The sequence below is a fragment of the Cyprinus carpio genome, chromosome A8 (genome assembly GCF_018340385.1).
Source record: "Cyprinus carpio isolate SPL01 chromosome A8, ASM1834038v1, whole genome shotgun sequence".
Taxonomy (NCBI): domain Eukaryota; kingdom Metazoa; phylum Chordata; class Actinopteri; order Cypriniformes; family Cyprinidae; genus Cyprinus; species Cyprinus carpio.
This window is the reverse complement of record NC_056579.1, coordinates 6022161-6041795: the sequence shown is the minus strand read 5'-3', so window position 1 is coordinate 6041795 and position 19635 is coordinate 6022161. Positions and strand designations below refer to the sequence as shown.

Here is a 19635-nt window from a genome sequence, read left to right as displayed (position 1 = left end):
TACCCAGTTCATACACTACCGTTCAAAAGTTTGGGGTTGGTAAGATGTTTTTTTTAATGTTTTTGAAAATCACAATTACAGTAAAACAGTACAACTGTGAATTTTCAGTACAAAACTGAATTTTCAGCATCATTACTCCAGTCTTCAGTGTCACACTATCCTTCAAAAATCATCCTGTTATGCTGATTTGATGCTTATGAAACATTTATTATTATTGTCAATGATGAAAACAGTTGTGCTGCTTTATATTTTTGTGGAAACCACAATACAGTTTTTAGGATTCTTTTTATTAATAGAAAGTTCGAAAGAACATGTAACATTATAAATGTCTTTATTGTCACTTAATGCAGTTTAATTTAATGCATTCCCTTGCTGAATAAAAGTATTAATTTCTTTAAAAAAATTTGTACTGACCCCAAATTATCAAATGGTAGTGTAACTTTAGTATAGTAAATAGTAGTAGTGATTATGCATAACAGATTCTTACATGCTTTATATGCACTTGGAATGAAAGTATAATAAAATTAAATTACAAGTGCGTGATTCACATTATACAGCAGTTATATGCCAAAAAACAACAATTTCTAGACTATTTGGCTTTTATGTATAAAACTAATTCAATTTTTCATAGAGAGTAGATAATTATTAAACAGAGGACACTCAGACTTTGACATTACTGGCTTTATAGGCATAGCATCAAATTGTCATTTTAAATATCGGTCTACACTTACTTTGAATATAAAATATCAGTCTAATTAATATTTTTTAATATTACCTCTGTTATTCGGTTTATGGTCATATTATATTTCTTTTCTAATGTGCTATTGTTTTTTCTAAAAGGTAATCAGGCATATCCTATACTACAGAAATATGCTATGCTAACATATTTACATTTATGCATTTGGTGGAATGCTTTAATCCAAAGCCACTTACATTGCTTTCAAGCTACACATTTTATCAGTTCTTGCTTTTCCCGCGAATCAAACCCATGACTTTGGAGTTGCTAGAATTGTGCTCTGTTTGAGCTTCATAAACTGCATTACCAAAAATAAGGCCATGAAAATTACGCATTCGTCTGTGAGACAGATTTGCACATGCAAAAGCCCAATTTTTCAGAGTTAGGTCTTTCGTCTGCCCCTCATCAGTCTGCTTTTGTTTTAGTTCATAAAAAAAAAAATGGATTGAGGTTTAATAGTGAGACGTAGTCTGAAACAGCTAATGGTCAGAACTAATTCAAGTGCCCTGAAAAAACAGCAACCCTCTAACCCACTTGTGAGGGATCACAGGCACTTGTTGTTGATTATGACATCATCTGGCCCTTTCAAATCACACTTTTAGGAATTATTCAAATGGGGTTAATCCAAATACTAATGCCCTGCCTCATAATAGCAAAAGGCGAAATGTGGGTTACCTGATTTTTTTTTTTTCCCAGGGCTTGCTTACATTTCATCATGTATAACTGATGTGGTCTTTAGTTTGTGTAACCGTTAATAGAGAAAGACTAGGACCTCCTTGTCCTCAGGCATTGGTTGCTGTTGTGTGTCTCTGGAAAAGATTACCTCTGGTGTTTACTGCTGGTGGGTCACATTGCAACAAGGACGCACTCAATGGGACTCAGAAAGATCAAATGTGTCTCTGCCTTAGGCATAAAGGAGCATTTAGGTTAGGTAACACATTCTTCTCACAGGATTATGTTTACAGACAGACCCCAGATTCTTCCCAGAAGCCTCTTGTGTTGGGGAATGTGATGATCATTAATGCAACACACAGTTGATTCCCTTATTTTCTTAGTTTTTTTGTGATACATTAAGCAAATACTTTCACTTTTGCAGTGAGGGGAGCAACCTGACTCCAGCGCACCATTATCCAGACTTCCGTTTCAAGACGTACGCACCACTTGCTTTTCGCTACTTCCGGGAGCTGTTCGGGATCAAGCCAGATGATTACTTGGTAAAACACACTTTTCAATTTCTATTGGTTTTAGCCACATTAAAGGACACATTAAAATGACCAAAAGTGACAATAAAGACATTTATAACGTTACAAAATAACTCTATTTCACATAAATGCTGTTCTTGATTTTTATATTCCTCAAAGAATCCTGAAAAAATGTATCACAGTTTCCAAAACAATATTAAGCAGCACAGTTGTTTTTAACTTCAGTAATAATAATAATAATAATTAATGTTTCTTAAGCACCAGACCTTTTCATTTGCATCACAGAAATAAATGACATTTTAAAATATATTAAACTAGAAAACAGTTATTTCAAATTGTAATAATATTTCACAATATTAATTGTTTTTACTGTATTTTTGATCAAATAAATGCAGCCTCGTTGAGCATAAGAGACTTCTTTCAAAACATTTAGGCCTACATGTCTTATTCTGCATGATATTTCATCAAGATATTATAACTTGTTTCGCCCTCTACACAACTTTAATTTTTGTGTGACATCATAAATCCGTTTTGCACATTGAGGTGTTGGAGGAGTATGTTTCCCAGCCATTGCAGTGCCTCTGCAGCATCTCTGCAGCTCTCGTACAGTTTGATATGCATGTTTGCGTGTGTGTGTGTGTCAGGGTGGATGATGCTGATTAAGTGTATAATCACAGTTGAGCTGTAATTGCCTTCTCTGCTCTTTGACATCTAATGGCCTTGTAATTAGCCCAGCAGTGCGGTATCACTCCCAGGTGCCTGATAGTCTGGTCTGCCTGTGTTATTTATGAACCTGCATTATATCATCCCCTGTTATGAATCTATTGTGCACCACCTTTAGCTTGCATTAGACAAAAATGTTAATTGTAGGATGTGCAATGCAACGCAGATGCTGGGTTTTGTGATTTCTCTAATGACAAGGGAATACCTGTTTACATAATACCATTCAGAAGCTAACTTTTTGCATTCTACATTTTGCATAGGTGAATGGGAGTTCCTTTTTATTTGCATTTACTAGAGACACACTTAAGTACTCCAGAAAAAATTGCATGAAGTGACTCAAGTGCACAGTAGCAGTAAATCTATTTAAGTTCAGAGTTCAAAGCAACGCTGTTAAACCGCGTAAAAAGAGATCTAAATTTAATACTGCAATCAACATTTTTTATTTAATTTTCACTTTATTTGCGACATCAGTAATAGATTTAGTTTAAATGTTCAGGGGTGTATTTCTCCAATTTGGTTAATTACCCACACATGGCCATGGAAAGTCTAAGCCTTGCCCAGTCTTACACATGCTCTGCCTATGTATGTGATACCCATAGTCTTTATACACTAGCAGTGCAAACAACATTGTGTTTTTTAAAGGAATAGTTCACCCAAAAATACTCACCCTCAGGCCACCCAAGCTGTAGATGAGTTTGTTTCTTCATGGGAACAGATTTGGAGAAATTTAATATTACCCTCTGCAGTGAATGGGTGCCGTCAAAATGAGAGTCCAAACAGATGATAAAAACATCACAATAATCCACATGACTCCAGTCTTTCAATTAAAATCTTGTGAAGTGAAAAAAGCTGTGTGTGTTTGTAATAAACAAATGCATCAAGGTGATTTTAACTTTTTAACTGATAAAGTCATCTAGTCTGAATCAGGGGAGAAATACGCGTAGATCATATAAAAAAATTTAAAACAAAAGTTCTAAACATACTGTGTTGTGGATTTTGATGTGAGAGGGCAACAGGGGATGGACTTTTTGGGGGGATGGCCTGAGGGTGAGTATATTTTCATTTTTTATTTTTTTGGTGAACTATTCCTTTAAGTCCTTTTGTACAAGGAAATGTTTTGTACTGTAACTGGACACTAAACATTCAAATGAATGTATAAAGTAGGAATGAGGTCTAAAATGCAGTAGGAAATGGTCAAGCTAAGATGAAAGAAAGTGATGTTTCATGCTCTTCTGAGTTTGTTGTGTACATTTTTATAATTATGTAGATAGGGCAGAGGAAGTGCAAGCTAATTAAAAAGCCTCACATTTGCTGGATGACACACAGTCCAAATGCAAATGTCCATGTGTTTGAGCTGGAAAGTACAACGTGACTGTTGACTTTCATTAGGCAGGCTTTGAATATGAGTGTCTGGCCTCGGTTCAACACTGTCCTTCTGCTGCCTCCTCAGGGAACCCTGCCAGAAAGGTCTGGTTGACTGCAGCCAGTCAGTTTGGTGATGTTTCATAAGTCATGTGTTATGAGTAACTCCTTTCTTTAGGGTTTACTCTTTGTTGTCAGTTTAACGTAAATATGAATAGGTGTTTAGGTGTTTTGAAGCATATATTTAAAACACACGTAAAAATAGATGACCTTTTGTAAAGGTCCCAAAGCACCTCATTATAAATTGCATACATACACTGTTTTTTTGAAGTCTTGTGCAATTCAAATGCCCTTGGCTCCCATTCATTTTCTTCATAGGGACTGGCATAATTAAACATTGACATAATTATTAATAATAAATAATAATATATAAATAGATAGATAATAGATAAATAAATAGAATCTAATAAAAAAACTGTACAATTGAATAAAAAACTACATATATATAAAAATGTAAAAAAGTAAATAAAAATAGTATATATATATATATATATATATTATTTAAAATTATTTATATACTATTCTTATTTTTTTTTTTTACATTTTTTAATTTTTAATTTTTGATTGTAATTTAATTTAATTTAACTTCATGGCCAGTACTGTTCTGCTCTATTTAAACACTCATACAATTTCATGTTCTAATGGATTGTTTTTGTTGTGATCCTGCAGTATTCCATTTGTAAAGAGCCCCTGATTGAGTTGTCTAATCCCGGCGCCAGTGGCTCCCTCTTCTACCTGACCAGCGATGATGAATTCATCATCAAAACCGTCCAGCACAAGGAGGCAGAATTCCTGCAAAAACTGCTTCCAGGATACTACATGGTAGGTCTCAGTAGAGTACAGACTCATTCATCTCTTCATTGAAGAAAGCTGAATAAAACACTGTGACTCAGTAGTTATAGACTGTTCTGTCTCATCTGTCTATTTTAGAAGGTTTTACTGGTGCAGTTAAAGCAGCATATACAGGTTTACTTTTTGTGGATGAAATGAGCTATGAATATTTCTAACAAGCCAAAAGTGTATTTTATATAATTTTCTTAAAAAAACGTGTGTGTGTGTAAGTATCTTACTGACATAAAGGACTATTCTTCATAGTCAGGTCATATATACAGTATGTCCTCTGTGTCTCTTTTTCCAACCTTTCGTGTTCAGTATTATGTGTAAACATTATTGCTAATAGTCACGAATAACTGACTACCAAACCTGATTTTTATGTTGCATAACGTATCCCTTTTGAAAAGATTGTTTACGAACAAACTCAGCAGTCTGACTTGCTGTTATAGATCAAAATTAAAGGGGAAGTACGAAACCAGAAAGGTTCCCTTGAAATGTATGTCTTTATTTGAACATTTTGGTTGCGTTATTGCATTCGGCTGGTCGGGATGTTCACACAAACAACAGTGTTTTTGATAGCGTCAAAGAGCCACAGTATGTCTACTGTAAACATTAACACTGAAGAAAGTATTTAAAGATCAAAAAATGGCATTTCCTTTAATTCAAGCTATTTCTTTTCCTCAGAACCTCAACCAGAACCCTAGGACTCTACTTCCCAAGTTCTATGGCCTGTACTGTATTCAGTCTGGAGGAATCAACATTCGTCTCGTGGTTATGAACAATGTCCTGCCTCGGTCTTTAAAGATGCACTACAAATATGACCTGAAGGGCTCCACGTACAAGAGACGGGCGTCACGAAAAGAGCGGGAAAAGGCCTGTCCCACATATAAGGACCTAGACTTTGTGGACATGCATGATGGCTTGTACTTTGACACGGAGACATATAATGCCCTGATGAAGACGCTACAGCGGGACTGCCGGGTGAGTGCTATCCTAAATTTTCAAACAAAAAATGAGTGGTGTCTGCATGTGTAAAAGTTGTGGGTGGTTTCAGAGCACTGCTGGGGTTGTTAGTGTGTTTGGAGTTTTGTGTAACATGTGTCCAATAGAATAAAAAGCAACTTGGAAGTAAAACAACAACAGAAGGCTTCTGATATTAATCACAGTGAATCATGAGCTGGATAAAACAAATGTATTTTACACATTTGACTGTTTTGGTTTCTGTGACAGCCAACCTTGATTTGATCAAACCTGATCTGGCCTGAGTGTCACCGAAGTGTTTTATTACAAGGTGTCACAAATCATGCACTTAAGTGTATCATATGGCTCATGTCTCACTAGAATAAGTTATGTTAAAAAAACAGGGCAATCAAAAATTATGCATTATCGCACACTTCTATTTTATACTTTGCATTGCCGAAAAATGACAGATTCTGCCAAGTTGCTATTACTTAAAATCTGCTATCATTTTAACAATTCTCTAAAAAGATTTACATGCAATTTTTCTCTTATTTCACAATGATTTAAAATATTATGTGCTCTATCTCATTAACATTTCAATAACTTATGTACACCACTGTCCAAAAGTTTCATTTTATATATTTATTCATTTAAAAAAATTAACACTTTGCAACAAGGGCACATTAAATTGATCAAAAGTGACAGTAAAGGCATTTGTTATGTTATAAAAAAATAAATTTAATTTAATTTAATTTAATTTAATTTAATTTAATTTAATTTAATTTAATTTAATTTAATTTAATTTAATTTAATTTTAAAAAAGAAATGTTCTTATGAACTTTCTATTCATAAAAAATCCTGATGAATAGAAAATGTATCACTGTATATTACAATGATTTCTGAAGGATCACGTGACACTGAAGACTGGAGTAATGATGCTGAAAATTCAGCTTCACATCACAGAAATAAATTACATTTTCAGTTTTATTAAAATAGAAAACAGTTCTTTTAAATTGTATTGATGAGCATATGAGCCTTCTTTCTAAAACTTATTAAATCTTACCAACCCTAGACTTTTGAACAGTAGTGTACATGGACAGCTAATTGCCCGTTGTCTTAAACTGTTGACAACATCACAAAAACACTCATTATATGAACTCATGAGATAAAAGCATGCATTAAACTCCTTAAAACGCCACAGATAGACATCAAGACTCAGTACCTGAATCACAACAAGGGTAACAATCAGCTAACTAATCTATTTGAGGATCATTCTTACATTACAAGACATTGCGTTACTAAACATGAGAAGAAAATTAACAGTATGAGTGTACTGTAAAAAGAACTGGAGAAGGTTAAGTGATACAATTATATGAAGTATGAAAGAGAATTGAACAGAACCACAAAACAACCAATGCTATTTTGAGTATAGCATGATAGAAAGGCAGCATTGTAATGTTTTTTTTTTTTTATGCATCTGTTGTCATGTTTTGTGTTTTAAAACATAAAAGTGGCTTACTAAAATGGCACTTAGATTCCCTAAGATTTAATATAAATCTCATGATAGAGTTCCAGCTCCACAGTAGCTTATTAACAGATTCAAAATGTGCTGAGTAGCACCTCTCCGTTCAGCTGGGAAACAAACTGCATAAATCCAGTTTGGCATTCCTTTCTCTTTCAGCAGATCAGGCTGTTGACATGGTCTGGTAAATATTGTTGTTTTTCACTTTTTTTTTCTGACTGATTTGTGAGCAATTATGGTATTTTCCCTCCTAGACAATTTCCATTACAGCTTGAATATTAGGGCTTTGTTGGTAATGTTTGCCCTACAGTATTTGACAACTATTGATGAGCATGATATGTTTGTTTTCCAAGGAAACCATAGGTGTTGTAGGTGGTTGTAAAAGCAATGCTGTGTAGTTGTTAAGATGTTCTGAGTGGTTTTAAGGGCATTGCTAGGTAATTGAAGAAACACCACTACTAAAATGAATGTACTGTAGATAGCATAGATCAGATACAGTACTGTTCAAAAATTTGGGGTCAGTTTTTGTTTTTAAGAAATTGATACATTTATTCAGAAAAGGTCTATAAATTGATAGTAAAGACATTTATGTTATGTAATGTTCCAAAGATTTCTATATCAAATAAATGCTCTTCTTTTAGAATGTTCTATTCATCGAAGAATCTTGAAAAAATGCATTATGGTTTCCACAAAAATATTAAGCAGCACAACTGTTTTCAACATTGATGATAATAAGAAATGTTTCTTGTGTCTGTCCAGGAAAAATGATTAATATTAAAATGATCACATTTTTCATTTTTGTTTCCTATTTGCGCACTGCAGTGTTTTTCAAGGACAAATGCCACTTTGTAGGTTCCTCCAAAATCAAGCTGCAAATAATCAGCCCAGTAACTGAATTACCCAAATGATTGTGGCATGATGTTGAAGTGTCCCAATGCTGCATTAGGTAACCGGCCCTCTGTGGTTGCCTTGTGCTTCTTGAATTCTTCAGTAGACTTGGCACTAGACCACGCTGCTTTTCTTACTGTTCATTTGTTTACCAACAAACAAGCTTCACAACGGTTTCATTGCGATGGCATTCTAGACTTGACCTGTTGTTAAAAACAATTCGAGACAGAATGTTCCCTATATATAATACTCTGAGAGTTTGCTTTTTTTGGCACCTTAAGTATACTGACTGGCCGGCCCCATGTGAGCACTGAACTAAAAGGATCAGCTGTAATGAGAGTCATAAGAGCGCCGAGGGAAATATGAGAACTCGAGTTTCACATAATAATGACCATACTTGGGGACATTCGGCCCGCTGTAGCCCTCCCCGCCATCTAACTTCAGCATTTGAGAAGAACCTAGTCTTCTATAGATTGACATTGTTGATATGAAGTTCTTAAACTGATTTTTTTTTTTTTCTGTCATCTTTTTATGGAAGAAGAAATGTTCTTGATGCAAGGAAACACAAACTGCAGTCCAAACACATTCCCATGAGTGCTGTAAGCTTTTATAGTTAGCTTTTCCTTCTGGTTATGTCCTGTGCAGAAACTGAAATGACCACTAAGCAGAAAGTTTCTCCTGAGTAAGCAACACACCCTGGGCCTCATCTGTAGAGCACAACAGAACCAAATCTATAAAATGTAACTTATGGTCCTACTAATAAATTTAAGTGCTTATAACTTATTTTGAAGAAGTTTGTTGACCTAACTAAGTAATGACAACTTTTTAGCACATAAAGTTATTCAACTCAATAGATTCAAGTAGCCTCTACTTAAAATAATGAGTATTTATGAAATTATCAAGTGGTCATGGGCAGTTCTACCTGTAGGAGGAGCCAATTTGCGATTGCAACATATTCTGAGGGGAGAAGCACATGGAAGGGTGAGTTGGTGTTTGCTTGTCAATGTTTAACATTTCTGAATTGTTTAAAGGGATAGTTTGTCCAAAAATGAATATTTGATGTTTATCTGCTTACCCCCAAGGCATCTAAGATGTAGGTGACTTTGTTTCTTCAGTAGAACACAAACAAAAAATTTTACCTGAAACCGTTGCAGTCTGTCAGTTGTATAATGTAAGTGGATGGGAATCATGGCTTTGAGAGTCAAAAAAAAACATACACAAACTAAACCAAATTAAACCCTGTGGCTTGTGACGATACATTGATGTGTAAAGACACAAAACAATCGGTCTGTGCAAGAAACTGAACAGTATTTATATCGTTTTTACCTCTTTTTCACCGCAATGTCTGAACTGTCCTGAGCACGTTCTCAACAGCCGGCACCTGATGCGTCTTCTTCTTCTTCTTACTTTATGGCGGATCGCAGACTTATAAGCAGACATAATCTCTCAAATGGACCATTGACACTCTATCTACAATCTCAATTAGGAGTGTCAAAGTTTGGAACATCATGAACATCATTCATCAAGTTTTAAAAAGCTGGTATACCTATTTTTGTTTAATGTATTTTTAAATTGCTAAATTTAAGCTAACATTTAATTTTTTTCAAAGTCAGTTTCTTGTCAAAAGAATGTCAGTTTTGAGTTATTCATCAGTCATGATTTTTTGTAATGCATATTGTTACATTAATTAAAAACTATTAGAATTTAGGAGTGCTATAGTGGCATTGTTTGGTACATTGTAGTGCCTGAAGAAAATGGATGAGTAATAAATAATGTTTTACTTAAGATATTTTGTTGCTTTTTGTCTTAACTTAGATCTTTTAGTTCAGCGTACTTGAAAATTTCATCAATCGGTTTATTTACAATCTGTTTCCTAAGATTTTCCTAGTAATTTGAACCTAATAATAGGTTAACCCAACTACTGATTTTGAGTTAACAGCACTTGACCAACAAGTTTTCTTTACAAATTTAAATAAGCATTGCCAACTAATAATTAATACACTACTTTTAAAGCAATCAGTTTCCTCACTTTATCTAAGTAAATGCAACTTAACAGTTAATCAAGAACAAGCCTTTAAATGGTTTCTATGCGACTCAGCTCCAAGCACTTACGGGATATCGATTTTACACAGAGCATGTTACTGCATTTCAGCATTATTTATATCTATATCTATATATATATATATATATATATATATATAATCATAATCTCATAACAACACGTAGAGGCAAATATAGGATTACAATCTTTAGATATACATGTTCAAACAAAATGCTGTAAAATAATAGTAAATAAATAAATAAATACTGTCAGTTTATAGGAAGATTTCTCAGAAGTCTCAAAAAATGTTTAGATTAAACGCCTATTAAATAAAGGCATCTTCAAAAAAATCAGCATTTTATAATATCAGCATTGCATGAGACATTATATAGACAATGATTGGCATGAAATTTGAAAATTAAGAACTTTTATATAACATACAATAAAATAAAAATACACTTTTATTTTTTGTATATTTTATTTGTTTCTAATGTGAAAACAGTATTTGAATAAAACCTAATAAGAAACACTTTTTGGGTCATAGAAGGTCACATACCTAATGTTTACATACAATATGAACACAAGTGACACGACAAGTGTTTAGATTTTTTTCACTCAACGCTTCACCTGATGTTAATGAATGACCAGTGACTGTGAAGAGAACTGACATTCTCATTTCAGCTGACTCGACTGATAACAGCACACCATGCTGCAAAACAGGCGGTTTTAGTGGTGTAACAGCATGTCATTGTGGACTGCTGCCCTGAAGCCCAGGATGTTTTCAGTGGAAAATACTTTACATAATTATCTCAAAACAGGAGCTTTCATGTGACACCAAACATTCCCATTTGTTTCCTTTTGTATTAGCGCATTGAACTGCTTGTCATATTCAGCTCATATTTGTTCTTGTTATATTTTGTTAAGGGGTCATGAGGAATCAAACGAGCTTGATTTAATATGAAAACATACTGCTCAAAACTTCCCTTCGAGTTCAAAAAGGCTAATACAGCTTGTTTTGAATGTCTGCAACTTTCTGATTTCAGACAAATGAAAACATTTGAGTACGTGATCATTCACAGTTACACATCAACAATGTGTATTCAGCCTAAATCCTCATGTAAATTATTCAGAATTGTTTTTTGTGTGTGTGTCTTTACAATTTAAATTTAACAAATAATTACAAAGAAAAGCAAGTAGCGTATTGAATTAAACATGAAATTTTGAAACATGAAACAGGACATTTTTAAAAGTAGAATAACTGAAATAGTATTTTCTTATAGAACGTGGTCCAAAAATCTCCAAAAAACAGCTTCATCTTAATGAGTGTCTTTCACAATGGAAATATCTAGTAAAACTAGTTTTTAAAAGTGATGCCTGCCTTTAGCCACCAACATGTTTTTGTGTTCAGTCCAATGAAGGAGATCATAAAAAAGGGGTATTAAGTCAAAAACCCTTCCTGGAGCAAATTGTTAATCTGTTACCACACCCCAAAAAAAGGTGTAAATTCTTTTCGTCACAAGTAAACCTTTGACCCAATGACTCCATGTGCCAAAATCCTCTGTTGCCTTTGTTGGGTATTACTACTGTGACCTAGTTGAGGGCCCATTTGGATGTTTTTAGACATTCATGATGGGATGCAAAACAAGGATGCTGTGGTTCCCTATTCAAATATTATTCATACCAGGGGAACAAGAGTGACATGCAAAAGTGAATTCACGTAAACCCATTATTATATTTTATACCTGATGGTTTGAGTTGTTTCATTTATAGCATACAGTAAGTAAATGATGTGTTGGCCTTGAAGTATTTCATGTAGACATATAGTATTCATATATACACTAACAGCTTGAAGTGCACATTGTTCTCTATGGTTTATTTCTTGGGTATTTTTAACAAGTTATAATTGCTGAGATCTGATGACTAATGTCTGTTTAAAATGGTTTCTTACCACTGATAAACAAATCACTTTTCTTCTGACTCATTTCTGAAGATACTGTGCAGACTTCCCCCGGTCTTACTTTCACTTTATTTATTTCTTTTTACTTATTTTGTATTGTTTTGTAAAAATTCTTAAATTAAGATACATTTAATTGAGAGGCAAATCGACTCGAAATATTAAGTCTTGTTTTCTTAAATAAAAATCCAAATTAATTGAGTTTAAGCTTAAAACGAGACAAAAAATATTTCAAAAATATTTAATTTATTTTTGATCTATTTTTCAATAAACAGGACTTATTATTTTAAGTCTTTTTGCTTCTCAAGTAAATTTATCTCAGTGTTAGTTCATTCAGGATTTAATTTTGAAGTGGCTCTGAGCTTTTTGATCTTTTTTTGTTTATCATTTAATTGCACTTTAATGCTCGCCATCAGATTTGGTGCATGACTCTCCGGATAAAACCTCAGATATCTGTGGAAACGGACAGGTGCTGGCATTTTCGCTTTATCATTGCTGTTTTTTCTGTTTTGTTACTGAAATTGTGTATTACGGTAATGTGCAATGCTGCAAAATAGAGGAGCTTAGAGCTCTGTTAGTGGGTGTGAATTTTTTTATTAAAGTTAACTAAAACCATAAAAAACATTCTTAATGTACTTAAACTGATTTTTGCCAAGGCAACATTTCTCCTTTTCATTTAGTTTAACTTGATGGAATAAAATGAATAAAAACTATATAGGCATTTGTATGGAATCCTGTAGCCACCCTACACCCTTACACAGTAACTTAGCAAACAAGAGTTTCGCAGAATGAGGGTTATCATCTTGACAAAGAGAAAAAACAGTAACTGCACAGTGGCCAAAGACAAGGTACATTCATCAGGAGGATTTTGGCAGTGGTCCTTGTCATATTGTGTGTGAGATTCAGGTGAGTTAAACGTTGTGTTGTATATCATGCAGGTGCTGGAGAGTTTCAAGATCATGGACTACAGTCTGCTGTTGGGGGTGCACGTTCTGGACCAGGGTCACAGAGAAGGAGACGTCAACATTGTGGATGGGAAGAGGACCGTGGGACAGAAAGTTCTTTACTCCACTGCTATGGAGTCTATTCAGGGAGACGGAAAGGCAGCAGAGGCTTTGACCACCGACGACACGTGAGTCCCTGACATTAAAACCAGTGTTTGTCCTGTTCGTGTATATTCCAAATGGATGTGTTGAAAATACATTTTTTAGTGAGTGTTTTAGTTAAAAATGTTTTGTGTTAAGCCAGTGAATGTCACAAAAGAGCAGTTATATTTCACCCCAAAATAAAATAAAAAATATATATAAATGATATTTTACTGAAGAAAATGTTTATTTATATGCATTATTATTTATATATCTATTATTTATGTATTAATATGTATGACGTGTATTATTTATTTATATATCTATATGTATTCTAAAATAATTTATTATTAACTGTAGTATTTGTTAAGCTGCCTTAAATTTATGATTTCATTTATAAACAAATTATATAAGAAATTCATTGTAAAGAAATTTTAATTTTATTAATATATTAATATGAATTTAACATTAACTTTAATTCATGTATTAATTATTAATTTATTTATAAATTATAGTTAATTTATATAATTTATATATCAGTTAACTATATGTGTGTGTGTGTGTGTGTGTGTGTGTGTGTGTGTGTGTGTGTGTGTGTGTGTGTGTGTGTGTGTGTGTGTGTAATTTTGTCTTTAAAAATTATTGTTTTATTTTTTTTTGAATAATAAGTAGTACAAATAAAAACATGAATATAAAATTGTTGCATTATAGCAATTAGAATTTGTCACAGTGCAAAAAATCTTATTGCCACTAAAAATAAGATTTATGTTCTTTATGGATTATTTATTTATTAAGTGGTGAAATGGCTTGTCTTGACCTTAATATGTTTTTGTGAGATTTCTCAGCCACTAGTAACTTAATATAATGTAAACACAATGTTTCTTTTTACACAGAATGGGAGGCATTCCTGCAAAAACACACAGGGATGAGAAACTACTCATTTTTCTAGGCATTATTGACATCTTGCAGTCTTACAGGTAAGCCTGGTGTCAGTTTTCAACAAACCCAAGAGCCCAAATGTCATGTTACACACCAGCTTACTGCATATTCGCTCAATGCACCGTCTTAAAATGAACTCCCTCATCCCTGACGAGATCTCTCACTCACATTTCCCACCAATTCATGAAGAAGCTGGAGCACTCCTGGAAGGCACTCGTCTATGATGGTGTAAGTCTATATAACTCTCTGCTCTCTTCGTTTATGAATAGACTTTCATATCACTGGGGGAATTAAAGACGCTTCCTGGTTTAATTGTCTTGTATTCTCTTTCTCCTAGGATACGGTGTCTGTGCACAGACCGAGTTTCTATGCAAACAGATTTCTCAAGTTCATGGGCTCCAGAGTATTCAGAAAGATTCAGCGTAAGTCAACAACACAAGCAAACTGATTCAGTATGCAAGTATAACATAATCACCATGGGTTACATTTTGAATGTTAAAGGTAATTGGTGCAACTTGCATCAGCAAAATTCATTTTTAAGAAAATGTGATAACACTGCACAAAAATGTGTTATTTGTTGTCATTTGTTAACATTAATTAATGCTTTAGTTAACAAACTATAAACAATATATTTTTACAGCACTTTGTTGATATGAAATACAGTTGTAAAAGTCTTGTAAATAATAATACAAATACAAATGTTCATTTCTTTGTTCATGTTCATAGTGCATTCATTAATTTTTAATTAGTAAATATAATAGAAATAAATAATATAGTTAACTAATGTTAACAAATGTAACCTTATTGTTAATTGTTACTGATTATTTAATAATTAAGAAATAGTTTAAGTCTGTAAATTTAATTGCAGAAAACATGCAAAGTCGCTGCCACAGTACTAGGATGTTCAGGGTGGTTGCCAGGGTGTTGCTATGCAGTTGCTAGGCGGTTTCTATGATATTCTGGCCTCTAGATTAAAAACCATCTAGCAATGGAATTAGAATTAAAAATAGAATTAATCTAATTAATAGTTGGAAAAAGATAATGATCATATTTAAAATTTCCTGTCAGTGACAATACATAAGAACAGAAGTTACATCAATGTTCTTGCTCGAGCTCAACCGTCATCCTTTTTGAACTTCAGTTTCATTACTAAGAACATTTTGAAACAACATTACATCAGTGCACACAACAGCAGAACTTCTCCTTCCTCTCTTTCTGCAGCTTTACAAGAATCACAAACTGTAATACACCCCGTTAATCTGATTTTTATAAGTCAAATTAAAATAGCAGGATGTAGATTTATTTTTATCCTTTCTAATAAAGTTAGACAGCAGACCAAGATTTCATTTCACGGTCTAATTGTCTGCTGCCAGGTTACAGTTAGGGGAGAGTTACATCATCATATTTTCAGTTCAGTTAGGACAATGTCCATAGTTAATCTCTTTGTTGCACATCCAGCAAATCGTTTCTCCCCGAGCAAGAGGGCGCGGAGCTCCATATCAGCGCTGAAATGCTCTTCTCAAGAAGTGCTGTCCTCTCAGAAGGAGGAGGAGAGGACGGAGAGACTTGGAGGAGCCCGTAGTCTTGCCAGTCTGGATGGACAAGGTGGGCGGCACTGACTATATGAAAACTGCTGATTTAAGGGCTAGAGGGCTTTTCACATGTGAAATTATGATCTGAGAGACATTTTAAACTCTGGATTGACATAATCATGGGTTATCATATTTCATATTTTATTCTGGATTAGTTTTTCAAGTTTTCACATTGTACATCTGTAAGCCTGGGGTTAAAGGGATAGTTCACCCAAACATGAAAATTCTGTCATCATTTACTCACTCTCCACGTTCCAAACCTGTATGAATTTCTCTCTTCTGTTGAATGCAAAAGAAGATATTTTGAAGAAGTTGACGGTAGCCATTGACTTCCATAGTATGGAAAAAAATACTGTGGAAGTCAATGGCTGTTTGGTCACCAGCATTCTTTAAAATATCTTCTTTTGTGTTTTGGAACAAGTGGATGGTGAGTAAATGATGACAGCACTTTCATTTTGTGGTGTTTTAATGTTCTTATTTGCCTATTTATGAGGTCACCAACATTAGCAAGGGTTAAAAAATGGCATTAGTCTGGGGTTAAACAGATACCCTGGGTTAAATGCAGTGTGAAAAGTCCTAGATTTGCATCCTATTCCATCACTAAAGACAAATGGTCACATTTGTGACCTTGGACCACAAAACCAGTCATAAGGGTCAATTTTTCGAATTAAGTTTTGATATATTTACGGTAGGGAATTTACAAAATATCTTCATGGAACATGATCTTTACTTAATATCCTAATGATTTTTGGCATAAAAGAAAAATCGATGATTTTGACCCATACAATGTTTTTTTGGCTATTGCTAAAAATATACCCCAGCAACTTAAGTTTTTTGGTCCAGGGTCACATTCACTTGCAAACATCAGTTCTTTCACCATTTGCATACACAAACAGGAAGTGTCTGCTTTTCTATTTCATGCAATATCTTTTGGAAAAACCCTGAAAACTGAGCTGCCATCTGAGACATTTTTTCCAGACAGATATGTCTTCCTCATTCAATTCATATTTACTACCTGAACACAAACCTTAGTGCTCAGCGGCAGAAGTTACCCAATGTCTTTGCATTGACTTTTTGCACTGTTGTATGCACAGTCATCTGCTCGGAGCTGCTGCTGGCTATGAATTATAATAAAAAATGTGCTATCTTACTGTTCAAAAGTTTGGGGTCAGTAGGTTTTTAAAAAGAAATTCATACTTTTATTCAGTGAGGATATATTAAATTGATCAAATGCTGGAGTAAAGACATTTACAATGTTACAAACAATTGGTGAACATAAAAGACTTCTTACAAACACATTAATATCTTGCAGACTCCAAACTTTTGAACAGTAGTTTAGTTACTTTGTCATGCACTGTACATTTACTTATCAGAAAATACATGTTTCCTCCCAGACACCTCATGTGGTTGTTATTGTCATCTCATACTACAGTGTTCTGGTCCTATAACCGTCCTGACCTGGTCCCTCAGACTCCTTATCCGTATGAAGCCTCTTCCTTGAGCCACACCCTCTCCCCGCCCTCTATTTACGTCACAGATCGCTACCGGGAGGCCAAATCAAATGAAAGGTGATACCTTTCACACACATCTCACAAACCTTCAGACCCATAAACCTGACACACACCTGTTACCTTCTCACATCTCCACTTCCGTTCCCTCCACAGAGATACTGAAAGTAGTAGTTCAACTACAGTTAAATATGAAAATTCAATCTTCAGTTACCAAACACATTTGATTTTTTTAGCCACATAGTCATGATGAATGGGGACTAAACACTATGAATTCAATGGAATGAATTCAATCCAAATGTGAAACACAAGTTGTGCATGTAAACACAGTTAAACTCAAGAACCAGATTAGTTCAATTCATCAACAAATCATTCTGAGCAGTTCAGTGAACGGAATCAATTGCTTCATTGACAAGATCTGATTCAAAAGATTCCTACACTAATCCAGTTTTGCTACTTCTCTCATTTACACACCAAGGAAAGCTAGATGTCATGATTTTTGTCATTTGACTTCAGTTTCAAGTTGTATAGACTACTTTTATGGTGCATTTGAATCCTTTTGGAGCCTAAAACCTTCATTTATTGTAACTGCATGGAAAAGAGCAACAAATAATTCTAAATCCTTTTGTGTTCAGCTGAAGAAAGAATGTGATTTGGGTTAGGAATGACATGAGGGACGGATGAGTAAATAATGACAAACCAGATCAGTTCAATTCATTAATGAATCTTTCAGAGCAACATTCAAAAGATTCAGTTCAAAAGAGTCATTCCTTCACAAATCAAAGTTATCTCATGGAGATACACACCAAGGAGAGCTAGATATTGTCATTTTTGTCATTTGATTTCAATTCCAAGTTTTATAGACTACATTTATGGTGCATTTGAGTCCTTTTTTTAAGCCTCAAAAAATTCATTTATTGTAATTGCATGGAAAAGAGCAACAAATACTTTTAAATCCTTTTGTGTTCCACTGAAGAAAGTAAAATGGGTTAGGAATAACATGACGGTTGAGTAAATAATGACAAACCAGATCAGTTCACTTCATTAATGAATCATTGAACTGAGTCTGAACTGACTCGATTGATACATTTAAAAGACTCATTCCTTCACAAATCCAACTTTGTTATATAAATACACACCAATGAGAGCTAGATATCATGATTTTTGTCATTTGATTTGAGTTTCAAGTTGTATAGACTACTTTTATCGGGCGTTTGAGTCCTTTTTGAAGCCAAAAAACATCCATTTATTGTAATAAAGAGCAACAAATACTTCAAAAAGTTTTTGTGTTACACTAAAGAAAGAGTTATGTGACAGGAGGATTGAATAAATTATGACAAATATTTTGTTTTCGTGTGAACTATTCCTTTAACTCACCAAGTCACCTTGAATATAGTCAAAAGAAGTCACAATGTAACACTTCGAGATCAGTTTTTTATATCGCGCTACAGCGTGAGCAGTTGACCAAGTGCTGTCGTGCTACACTTGTTCTGCTGCTGGATTCTTTGTGTCTGGTTTTCATTGATCTCCTCACCTTTGACACGCACCCGTTTTAAGAGGAATTCCTGTGAAAAGATCTCATAAATATTTCACCTGACAAATATAATAGAGGTATTGTTTTATGACACACAATACCACAAAAGCGGGCATTCTGTGTTCCTCGGCTTGAACAATGGTTATTGAGTTAAAAGAGCTTTGTCAGATGCTATCCTGTTGACTTAATAAACATAAAAGGTTAATTAGAGGTGGTTGCTAAGGCAAACATAACTATTGTTTTTGCTTACACTTAATGTTAGGGATTTACAATGTTTCAGATGTTACGTTTGGGCTCGCTAAGATTTTGCTAAGTTTTTATGCACACCAAGGCTGCATTTATTTGGTTAAATATACAGAAAACTGTGTAAAAAATGTGAAATATTATTACAACTGAAAATATCTGTTTTCTGTTTAAATATATTTTAAAATGTATTTATGCCTGTTATGCAATACTGAATTTTCAGCATCATTACATCTGTCTTTAATGTCACATGATCCTTCAGAAATCATTGTAATATGCTGATTTGCTGCTCAAAGAATATATTTTTTATTATCAATGTTGATATAATATTTTTTGTGGAAAATGTGATGCTTTTTTCAGGATTCTAAAGTTCAAAAGAATAGCATTTATTTGAAATAGAAATCTCAGTAACATTATAAATGCCTTTTAATGTAACTTTTGATCAATTGAAT

At 33.9% G+C, this 19635-nt stretch overlaps 1 protein-coding gene across 2 annotated transcripts in view; it reads left to right on the top strand.

Annotated features, from left to right (window-relative positions):
• The window catches only part of LOC109069646 (phosphatidylinositol 4-phosphate 5-kinase type-1 beta-like), a 35779-nt gene that overhangs the window by 13184 nt on the left and 2960 nt on the right, over positions 1-19635 (top strand). For both annotated transcript variants that reach the window (XM_042761780.1, XM_042761781.1), the window contains 9 exons: positions 1833-1950; positions 4753-4905; positions 5602-5898; positions 13221-13414; positions 14261-14344; positions 14486-14534; positions 14644-14728; positions 15765-15911; positions 17331-17466. In XM_042761780.1, coding sequence (XP_042617714.1) covers positions 1833-1950; positions 4753-4905; positions 5602-5898; positions 13221-13414; positions 14261-14344; positions 14486-14534; positions 14644-14728; positions 15765-15911; positions 17331-17466 — 1263 coding nt within the window. The remainder of the gene's footprint in view (positions 1-1832; positions 1951-4752; positions 4906-5601; positions 5899-13220; positions 13415-14260; positions 14345-14485; positions 14535-14643; positions 14729-15764; positions 15912-17330; positions 17467-19635) is intronic.